At 34.3% G+C, this 12,040-nt stretch overlaps 1 protein-coding gene across 1 annotated transcript; it reads right to left on the bottom strand.

Moving 5' to 3' along the window:
• Positions 1-8,019: 8,019 nt before the first annotated feature.
• LOC105333977 (galectin-3) lies at positions 8,020-11,288 on the bottom strand. Its single transcript, XM_011437228.4, has 5 exons — positions 11,131-11,288; positions 10,464-10,862; positions 10,025-10,110; positions 8,993-9,176; positions 8,020-8,316 (listed from the first exon to the last, which is right to left on the bottom strand). The coding sequence occupies exons 1-5, from the start codon at positions 11,134-11,136 to the stop codon at positions 8,200-8,202; spliced, it is 792 nt and encodes a 263-aa protein (XP_011435530.2). The 5' UTR covers positions 11,137-11,288; the 3' UTR covers positions 8,020-8,199.
• Positions 11,289-12,040: the final 752 nt, after the last annotated feature.

The following is a 12,040-nucleotide window of genomic DNA, read 5'->3' as shown; positions in this document are numbered from 1 at the left end:
CTACCGATTGATGTGGCATTGTCTGAACCAACAAGACTATATACTGATGTTGATGACTACAAAAGTGTTATAATCCAGAGACTGAATGAGGCTTTCACCTTAGTAAAGAACAATATTGAACTTGCGCAACAAAAACAAAAACAACATCAGGATAAAAATGCAAGAGAACCAGATTTTAGCATAGGAGATCGAGTGTGGATTTATTTACCAGTAACAAAGCCAGGTCTTACAAGTAAATTGATACATCCTTGGAATGGACCGCATCGTGTTATAGAGAAAACATCTCCTGTGAATTTCAAAGTGGAAAGTTGCGATAACAAAAAGAAACAGCAAATTATACATGCAAACAGAATGAAAATATTTGTTGATCCTGAAGATTTACCGCCAAATTTACAATATTGTGAAGATCAATGTGCCGATGAAGATAATTCTTTAGATGAAAACGAAGTCTGTCATCAGGAAGAAGGAAACAGAACAAATGATGAAATTGAAGAGGATCCTGTAAATGAATCAAATGATGAGATTGTGGAAGTTTGTGATAAATTGTGGTCTAGAAATAAAAAGGGAAGAGCAGAGGCAAAATATTTTGTTAAGTATAAGAACGATGAAAAGGAAAGTGCATGGGTAGATTCTTCATTGGTCCCAGGAGATTTATTAGAGGAATTTGAAAGAAATTATAAAGGTCGAGGTGCTGCATACCGTCAAAGAAGAAACTAATGAAATGTTATTTGAATAAGAAGAAATGTAGTAGAAAACTGTGAAATTTCTTAATTTGTTGAATGGATATGCAGATAATTTGACAGGAACCGTAACTTGTATAATGTACATTAAAGTGACCAGTGCTCCAAAACCATCTGGATGGCTCCAAGATTCATTGTGTGTGGCTCCCAAAACACATTAATTTTGAATTTGACATTCGACACTATATATACTGAAGAACTTCATCAGAAAACTCAAACTTACATTTGCCTTCTTCGAATACTCATGGATTATCCTCATTCTACTGAATATTGTTCACTTTGTGATCGGAAATTTAAACATAGAAAAAATCTTTATCGTCACAACAGAGAAATTCATGGACATGGAAGATTCCATCATCAATGCCCTGTAACAACATGTAGGAGAATTTTTGGAAGAAAATATGCCTTAAATCAACATTTGAAAATGGATCATTGCAGTCTCTATGAAGAGCCAGTATTTGTTACTGTTACCAATGATCTGTATTCAGACATTTCCGACGAAAATGACAACGACTTTGAAGAATTTTTTGACAATCCATATTCACCTGTAAGTGAAGTATCCTTAACCTCATTAGAAGAAACAATGGACCGTCTGCAGTCTGGGAACGATAACGATATGGAGGAAGAGGAATATACCCTAAACGCAGAAAATTATGAAGACGAAGAATATATCCTGAATTTAGGAGAGGATGAAGATACTGTGCACCGCGAAGACGAAGAAGAAGATGTCATGATTCAAGAGGATAATGGAATACCATCAGATAGTTCATCAGATGTCCCTCATACTAGTAAAATTGACACTCGTGAAATAATGTGTATCACTTTGACTTTAAAGAAATTTCAACATACCTATCTGGACGGGCACCAATCGATAGAAAGAGAGACAGAAATCAGTTACAGTGAAGGACTTGTACCTGAAGAAATTGACTTCTCCGCCGTAGCCGAAAACATTTTAAATGAAGTACCAGAACATATGGACAATTTAAGAAATCGATTTGTATCCGCAGAAAATATTTGTTTGTGATTTGGACACTTAAGTACTTCGATTAATTGGATTATTATTTTCGTGAATTGACAGTTAAAGATATTATTTTACTATGAACAGTTAAAGATATTATTTTACTATTGTATAATTGATGTTTTGTTGTTTAATTCTTTTGTGCACTTCTTTTAATATCATTTATTAGTAGTACTGAGATCAAAAATTAAGGTAGTGGGTAGAGAATTTTGATCATTAATTTTTGAGGTGTATATACCTAATGTTTAAGTAGTTTAGTGGAGTTTTTTTATTATTTCTAATCGTGTATTCTTAGTGGTAGTTTTTTGTAGTTTTAGTTTACAGTTATTGTAGTCATAAACTGAGGACAGTTATATAAAAGATGAGGGGGAGGAATGATGAGGGGTAAATTTTAGTGTATTTGTTAATAGTGATTTATATAGAGTAATACGCTGTACAGACAGATCAAGCTGTGTTTGGGTAATTAAGAATGGATTAATGTCTAGAGTGGTCAAGTTTTATGGGCTTTTAATTATTGGAGCTATGGGAGCTATTGTAAGTAGAATTGGGAGCCAAGGTCAAGTTAAAGTTCAGACAAGATGATTAGAATTTTATAGAGATAAATGTAGAAATGGAGCTTATTAATTAATAGATTGGAGCTAATGATTTAAGATAATCATCAATTGGAGCCTAATAGTATATATATGATGAGCTTTAGAGATTAGGGAGATGGGTGTAGAATAGAGTAAGGAATAGAGTTGGAGATTCAGAGGTGCACATGGATTAAACATAATATGTAATGTGACTTTTCTTTGGTGATGTGAATAAACTTGTAAATAGTTTCAAGCCGACTTTCAAATATGTGTAGATATAAAGAATTGCCGGTCACCTCCGTGACAGACGCATTGATATTTACTGAAGAAAGAAAAGGCTTTTACATGTATTAATTTGGTTACCTTGTACAGATTTAACGAGGCCGGGTCTAATTAGTTCTGCCCTAGATTTTTTAATGAAATTTTTTACCTGAATTTCTATTTATATAATTATTATTTTAAGATTAAAAAATAAAACATTTACCACACCGTTTGTTTAGGGGGTCATCTCAAAGTTTGTTAATCTTTAACATAGGACCCTATGGGATTTCGCTTGAAATGTATCAATTTTGCACATTTTTTAAACTTCTGCCCTAGGGATTTCTTTTTCTGTTCTACATATTAAAGTTATTGCTAAAAGGCATCAAATGGTCAAATAAAAAAAACCTTTTACCTCCTGGTTTGTTCCAGGGGTCTTATCAAAGTTGATTTTTGTATGCCCAATTTCCCAGATTTGTCAGATAATGGCTATTTTTTATTTGAGAAAGGCGGAAAAGGTGATCTTTATAGTATAATTAAAGCATTCAGACATATTTAAGTAATAAAAAAATATATAACATCACATATTAAGGGTCATTAATATAAAATACATGGTTACTGTCTTGAAATATATGAATTAAGCTATATTTAGGCGGGTTAAGAAAACGTGACAGAGGGTTAGGTCTGCTGAACCCTCTTCAGGTTTTCGACCCGAGCCCAAATATAGCTTATAGTTCGAGACAGTTATGTTTATTCCACAATATAACATTAATTTTACGCATTAAACGAGCCATTTTCAACAAATTTCGCTGAATATCTGCAGTTGAAACTATCACGCCATGGCGTCAACCAAGCAAAAAGATGACGTCACAATACAAATCAAACGCTGCGCGAAAGCGTGCGTACTCGTTCTGTACTCGGCCTCGTTAAAGACCTAGTATATTTTTAATCATATGTACCGATTTAACAATTTAACACAATTTCAATATCCCATTTAATTAAAACCAATATCCTTTAAATCATATTCATTCTAAGACGTTAAAATACGCGTGTCCGATTTTCACGTAAATAAATACACCGGCCTCCATACGTGTCAATTAAGGCACGGCAATATTTGGACATAATAGGGGCGGTGTATTTTCCTCAAATATTTGATTTTATTTCTAAGACAGTAAGATCATATGAAGAGAATCTTTCTCAAGAAGAATGGGCTACGCTTCGCTTCGCTCCGCTCCGCCCATTCTTCATGACGAAAGATTTCTCTTCATATGATCTTACTATTACGATGAGCACGAAGTAAGACAACTAAGATAAAATGTGTTCAAACTTCAAAAAAAACAATAAACCGATATACAATGTGTCAACTCTCGAATATCAAAAATCAATTTTAAAGGAAAAATACAAAAAAGTAAAATGTACTAACAGAAATATAAAATTAAATCTCAACAAAGCATGTGAAAATGCCCAGAAAGAACAATACCTCTTGGTTCGCATTGTTATAAAAAAAACGATGAAATCAAGTCACTTTTAAGTTATGTTTGATCCTTTACAAATACGATAGAAAGCCAAGAGATAGGCTGTACAGAATGAAGCTACTCATTGGCTGTACAGAATGAAGCTACTCATTGGCTGTACAGAATGAAGCTACTCATTGGCTGTACAGAATGAAGCTACTCATTGGCTGTATCACAAACTGAAGCTACTCATTGGCTGTATCACAAACTGAAGCTACTCATTGGCTGTATCACAAACACAAATGCAGGAAATTTCAGCGAGACCAGAAGGAAACCTAACTGAAGATAGCCTGAGCAAACGAGCATTCCAACGACCAATTCTGGGAATGCTCATATAGAACAAACATCACACAATAGTGGGAATAAATCTCTTACCAAGAAACCAAACAATTCCTATTCTACTTATAGTATCAAACATAAATCATATTGAACAGTATTCAACACAAAAAGAAGAAGCTTACAAAATAGAAAATGACAATATTGACAGCAATGCCCCTGACATGAAGTTTGCTGTGGTAAATTTCCACTCTGTAAAAAATAACATCATTTCCTAACTTGATACAAAAGGATGTGTCAAAATGATGGCATCGCTTTTTGACAAAACCATAAAGAAATTTCGAACCACCAAAATTGTTCTCTACTTAGCTAGACAACGGATGGACTGAGACGAGTGGAATGTCAAAAATTAAGGTTTATTGATAAATGCAGTGCTTAAACAGAATTTCAAAAAATCAGAGAACATATTTATCGGTGTCAACAGCAACCTAGTAGAGCAATCTGTAGAGAGACTTTAAAAGTGATGGCATTCACCTCTCTAGAGATACAACAGCTGTATTAACTTTAAATATGAAGAAAACAATCGACACTATCTGCAACGCATCGCGCAGAAGCCAGGAGCAAGGTTTCAGACATAGAAACACTGGTATCAAACACCGCACCGTAGGAAATTACAGAGACCACCAAAGGAACAACAGAAGTTTGTACGGTCATCCAGAAAACTCGTACAACAAACGCCAAATGAATACCTTTCACACAAAAAAGGCCCTTACCAAAAGACTGGACATGGCGGGACTTGAAGTTAGTATATTTCATTATTTGGTTAAGGTATTCGATCCAAAAGAAGACCTTGACACGTTTTCAGAATGGACTAAAAGCGTTTGATGCATTAAGGAGGTTGGCACCTGAAATAATAGTAATGTCAATCATCCAAAAAATACTTGGATGGGGACCTAAAATGTTCATTTGTTTTATTTGTGACCCATGTCATATGCCATTTTTTGGGGGGGAAATATAGGGCCCCAAACAGAAATGATAAGAAAATGGGGGAATAAAATGGCCCAAATGCCCATTCGGTATAGCTGTAAACTACAATTTTGAATTTATTTTTTTTTTCAATTAAATCTATTCAAATATATTATTATTATCACACAAGTTTACAAAAGCACAATTTCTAACTATATTCAGTTTTAATATATTTAACAAAAGATAAGAAAAAAAAATATTGTCTGAAATTTTTGTGGTATCGAACCCATAACATAAAAACCCCAGATATACAAGGTTAGCTTAAGTCAGGTACTCTTAACCACTGAGCCTTTTCAGACACAACAAAGAAGGCTGTTAAAATATTATGTGTGACTTTGACCACGAACTTACGGACATGTATTATTTTTTCAAAACGTTCAATTGTTGGGATAAAAAATGATAATTTTAATGTATAGTGGGTCATCTCTCCACGTTTTTGTTGATTGAAATCGGTTTGTTTTCCAATAGACCTTATTTAGACTATGAGAAAAATATGGAGCACAGACCCACTCTATAAAAGGAAATGCATTGAAGTTCTAAAAAATTACAGTATTTGCAGGTTTTGATACGTATAAGTCTGTTTGAGTCAACATATTCCAAGTATTGAACATATTTATAGGTTAAAAATCAAAGATGTGAACACTGTGCCGGATAATTATGCCAGTGCCAAGGTGGCATTTTTGCACCCGTCTAAGCTGCATATATCGAAAAATTCAAATATGCCATATAATAGACCATTGCTTAAAGAGTTAACATCCACCTTTGTTATCATTGTATCTCACCTGTCAGGTGAGATTTTTACCTTTCAAAAATAAATTCCTATAGGAAAATAATTTTTCCCATAGGAAAAACAATATTCCTATAGGTAATTTGAAATTTCCTATCGGAATACAAGAACTTCCTGTAGGAATTTCAATTCCGATAGGATTTGATTAAATCCGGTAGGAAAACTTAATATCCTATAGGAAAACTACATGTCTGAATCAAATTACTACAGGAAATACCATTCTCCTATAGGAAATATAATTCCTATAGAACTTTTTAAAAATCCTACAGGATTGTCAATATTTCCTGTAGGAGAATCAATTCTCCTATGGGAATTATCATTTTCCTATGGGATATTAATTTTTAAAGGTAAATATCTCACCTGTCAGGTGAAAAACCCTAAAAACAAAAGTGGTTATATACTCTCTAGACAATGGTCTACCATTTGGTATATATGGATTTTTCCGAAACTGCATCTTAAGCGGGTGCAAAAATGCCACCTTCAAGTTGGCACTGGCATAATTATCCGGCACAGTGTTTGTGTTAAAAATATATTGCTTTAAATGGTTTTTTTTAAGTATCACATTTATTGATATTTTAATTTTTCAGTAGCTCGTCCGACCGTGTATGGGCATTTTACATGCCTTATCCACCCATCTTCTTTCTGAAATTTTTGCTAACATTTGACATGGAAATTGATCAAACAAATATTTACAGTTTGAACTATTATTTAATTATAATTTTAAAGCAGTATGAAGTTGAACACATGTAGTGACTATAAAAGTAAAATCTAAGTCAAAGTTTAAAGTCTTGCTTTACTGGTGGCTTAGAGACCAATACATAGTGAACACAACAACAGATGTTACAAAATTTTGGAGTGGTCAAATTAAAACGCTAAAAAAAATACAATAATGTCTTCTATACAAATTTTTGCATACAAATAGACATATATTTAATGTCTTATCTTAAAGGTAAGAAAGGATTACATCTCAAAAATTTGAGATATAGCATGAAATAAGCTAATTTAAGGCCTAAATTGGAGTTAATTTTTCTTAACTTCTATAAATTAAAATATAAGCTAAATATGCCAAAACATATCGATAGAAATATCAAAATATTGTTCAAGCATGATTTTTAGTACATCATGTATAAATCGTTGAACACAAACTACTCTCGAAGTTTGGTGTGCGCTGAAATTTGGAATGCTAAACTAATCGTACTCTAAAACTTCTGCATGAGTTATGAAAATTGTTCATTTCCTTCCTCAAAACCTTCCGCCACAAAATATAGTTTCTTACTAAACTCTGTAAAAATGTAATTTTTTGAAACAATTTTATTCAATAAAGTTTATTTGGAATTGTAAAATATAGATATACTACTAGAATCAATATGTGATACAGAATTTTCAGACTAGAGGTTACCCAAAATGGCTACCCAAAACCTAAGGAGCGAACCTTTTTAAGCAATTAAAGCGTAGTATGGAAACGAGCTATCCTTCTATATTTGGTAATTAAGAAGTGAAAAAAGAGTCTTATTCTTTATATTCAATCTGTCCTTTTATCAGTAAACAAGAGTTGATGAAATAAATCTACTACGTTGATAACACTGGATACAATTGTGTCATGATTACTCGGAGGAATCAACACGACCCCTCTCATTTTTCTTTGTTCTTTTTAAATTATTTCAATGATGAACTTAACCAAGAAACTCCTGATACAACCTCATAGAGGAGTGAGCAACCTTAAAATGATGATGATAAAATGATGTGCGCATTGTCAATAGGTACACATTCGATGCATTTACAAGTAGCCTAATACTAACTGAAGTAAGCAAAGCCAATGGACTATGGGTAGTTATATTAACCTTTATTTGATCTATAACTCAGCTAAATTTATGAATGCACAAAAATGTGTCCACACTTTCTTATCAATGATTATATAAACCACATTAAGTTTAATGATAAAATTGTAAAAGTCCAAAACATTAGCTGTTATTCATAGTGATTGTTTAAAACACAAGCAGACGGTCGATTAGGAAAAGTTGATCTCTTGGACGTTAACTGAACCTCCAATCTGTATTAGTTCAAACTTCTCTATCGGAAACATCCTTGCGTTAAAACTGGGAAAGGGTTGGTGGTTAACAAAAACCTGCAAATAAAAACATTGATTGTGGATCAATTTATGATTAAAGTAATTTTAAAATGTTGAAACACTTTATTCTGATATTCATGTACTTGAAGCGAGAGATAAGTAGATTCATTTCTCCAGGCCTTCCAGTGCAATGGGTTTTTTCCCATTAATCGGTCACGCTCAATTTGGATAAACAGAACTCAAGTGTGAGACTTTAACAAAACTTTGGATCAGTGAAAAAATGTTTTTCGGTTATTTTTTTCCAAAAATGAAAGAAACCTTTAAGAACAAGCCCCTCCCCTGCCCTGTTATGATAGGTGCTTTGTCGGGCTAATTTAGTTGCAGAAGTGTAGCTCCACAGGAAATTCTGGCTGACTGACCGTGTACCGTATTTCCTGTGGAGCTTCAGTTCTGCAATTAATTTACAGAAATCTCTCAAAGTAAATAATTATCCGTATTAACGTAATGTTTTGGGATTTTTTATATCTTAAAATTTCAATAATTTCAATAAGAAACAACGAAGGTCAAAGTTTTTAAACATGTGTCCGGTCGTCCCAGTAATATATTTGTAAAATGTATAATAAAGATGCATGTAAATTCAATCTTAATCATCAAATTCCATCAAATTTGGAGTCAGTGGACAGTAAATTGAAAATTTGTCCCGATATCCATATAATAATTTGGAGTCGATTACCTTATACTGATTTGGCTCTATGGTGATACAAAGCTCGAACGGTTGTCCGGGATGGAAGGGATTCTGGTGCCGCTCCTCGGTACCCCACCCATGCTGGTTGTGATTGTAAACGACACAGCCCTGGTTTGGACGGGGGTTAAAATGAAAGTTGTTTTCTTCTCCACACTTGAAATTCAGCGTAAATCTGCAGAATGCGTTACCATACATTAACAACGAAGATGTTCAAAGGACGTCAAACATAAGATAAATATAAGTAAAAGATAAGATAAAATATAAGTAAAAAAGTGTTCATGTGTAGAGAGATAGTCTTATTCTTTTAGTAACACAATTCATTTACATGGTCGTAACTCTATACCTTTATACATATATACTTTTTCGCTTAGTTCTTCTGATTTTGTGTCATTCATACATGTAGTAACTACCAATCCCCGACTTTCGTAAGTCGTGTACAATCGAATAAAATCAAAGTACTGAAGTACTGACGGGAGTTGATTTTATCGATTATCATTTATTCAAAATCAACGATATGTGATTTTGCATGGCAAGTAGTATCAGTAATCGAAATATTTCTGAGAATTTGTGTGGATCCAGGCAAGATTGAAATCTTGTCTCGTTCAACCAAACGCTCGGCTGTCTCCGTTTATCTCCGACAAGCAAGAGAGACTCTGTTTTGTCGGATATTAACGGAGACAGCCAAGCGTCTGGTTGAACGAGACTACATTGAACTCTAGCGTAGGAATACATACGACTTTAAAAATTTCTAAATTGTTTGTTCAATTTAAAATCTTATTATTTTCATGGTATTAATGAATAAGTTTTCTTGAACAACAATGCTTCAGAATACATAGCATCGAATTTATCGATTATTTTCAAGAACTAAGTGTTGTCAGCGGTATTGATTTGTGCTTAGGTCCAAACACTGTTTCACTTTCGCTTTGCCCAAGTAAGTGCATAGGAGAGTTGATTAAAATCAACTCCCAAAAATACAAATACTATCAAACTTGACTTTAATGACGGATTTTTTAAGCCTACCCATCATCTCCGGTGATCACGCCTTTGACGATTATTGATCTCCCTGGGTGGGCCCCGCCAGGGAAGGGGGCCTGGAAGGGGATTGGCTGTAAATATTAACGTAATTTAATATTATATAGAAAAATAACATTAAATTTCCATTTTTGGAATTTTCTCTTTCTTGCTGGAATTTTGTTATTTTACTTTATTTAAACTGGAGATCAGTTTATTTTTTATATATATCTTCAAATTTTTTATTCGTATGCTGTATTGAGTTTTATTGGAAAAACTTCAATAAACTCTTTATACGCTGCACCCAAGAACATTTTTATTTTATATGAATGGTACAACTTATTTTAATTCGTGAAGTTTACAAGTAAAAGAGTAAGGTACAATCTTTACGTATCTTATCAAATTGCGTGTACATGTACGTGTACATATTATGTAAATGTAAAATTACCGGGTTAAAAATTGGCCCAGTTGGCTGTGGTCCAAAATTACCCATGTTGCCCATCGGTGGAGGAGCATAGCCACCTGGAGGATGGCCAACCGGTCCAGTGCCGGGGGGTGGTCCATATCCTCCATATCCTCCTTGAGGAGCCCCATACCCGCCAGGTGGCGCGCCATAACCCCCAGGGGGCGCTCCATATCCACCACCAGGCGGCGCTCCGTAACCACCGGGAGGGGCTCCATATCCTCCACCGGGGTAACCGGGGGCACCGCCAGGGGGCGGGGGGTAAGCTCCCCCGGATGGTGGAGGGTAAGCTCCACCGGATGGTGGGGGGTATGCACCATATCCGCCGCCCTGGGGTGGGGGATACTGACCTCCCTTTTCTGGAGGTGCGTGACTGCCGGTCGGCTGCAAAATGTTAGTCAAATATAGTTTAATTAAACTGATGCATGATAGCTTTTTTCAGCTGAAATTAGAGTGTGCATTATTATGTCAAAATTGTGTCGAAATAACCCGACTTTACTGACCATATTCCAAGTTTATATCAGTTCGTTCATATAATCATTGCATTGAGCTCCCCTCTATATATGTAAATTGAAACACTTCGATTTCGTTTTTTATGACTTAAAGCAATAATACGAGGAAAATCAAGAGTAAAAATGAGCCGAGTACTTACATACATGGCGAGGCCAAAAAAAAAACTAGACTGCCTACGATATAAATAAACCGTTACGAACAACAGCCTAAACGCTGAACAGAAAAATCCAAAACCATTCGAGCTTGCTATTTAAACGCGTATTTCTAAATACCTATTAAATCTTGTGAAATTGTGAATCTTACAGATCAATATGTATAGTCCAGACGTGTACGAACGAATATGCTCTCATACATTTAAACCAGCGGTCGAGGTTAGAAGGATATTGTCTAATTTAGACGGCTTTAACAAGACAGTCACATTTCTTTTTCATACAGGCTGCACGTCTTTGTCATTGTATATCGATTAATTGCGTATGAACTGCTAGTACATTTGGACGTAAGCAATCAAGTCTTAACAGCATCGTACTCTCTCTCTCTCTCTCTCTCTCTCTCTCTCTCTCTCTCTCTCTCACACACACACACACACACACACACACACACACACACACACACACACACGGACACACACACACATGAACACACACGCACGATTTAAGACAACAAGTTTTTTAACTTGTATAAAGGAGATTTTTTGGTCATTCAAGTATTGTGTGTTTACAATGAATTAGAAACTAGTACAAAAACGTATTCTAATATTTTTACAAAAGATCATCTACTAGTATTTTCACTATATAATTGTTAATATATATGAAAAGATGATTAGCAATCAAAACAGTCTTTCAATAAATGGGGGATTTTTTATATCAAATTTCTAAAAGTTTTTTATTTAGAGAAAAAAATATATAATTAGTCTTTAATTAGGAATTTGCCTAATCAGCTGTGGATTTTGAAATCTATTCATTTTGATTTATTAGTATCCTTTGCAGATACATATCTGAAGTGCATTTTATACATACACTTGTAATATGATTTACGTAAGTATTGACCAA

This window comes from Magallana gigas, chromosome 8, assembly GCF_963853765.1.
Source record: "Magallana gigas chromosome 8, xbMagGiga1.1, whole genome shotgun sequence".
NCBI lineage: Eukaryota > Metazoa > Mollusca > Bivalvia > Ostreida > Ostreidae > Magallana > Magallana gigas.
This window is presented reverse-complemented; position numbering and strand designations above follow the sequence as displayed.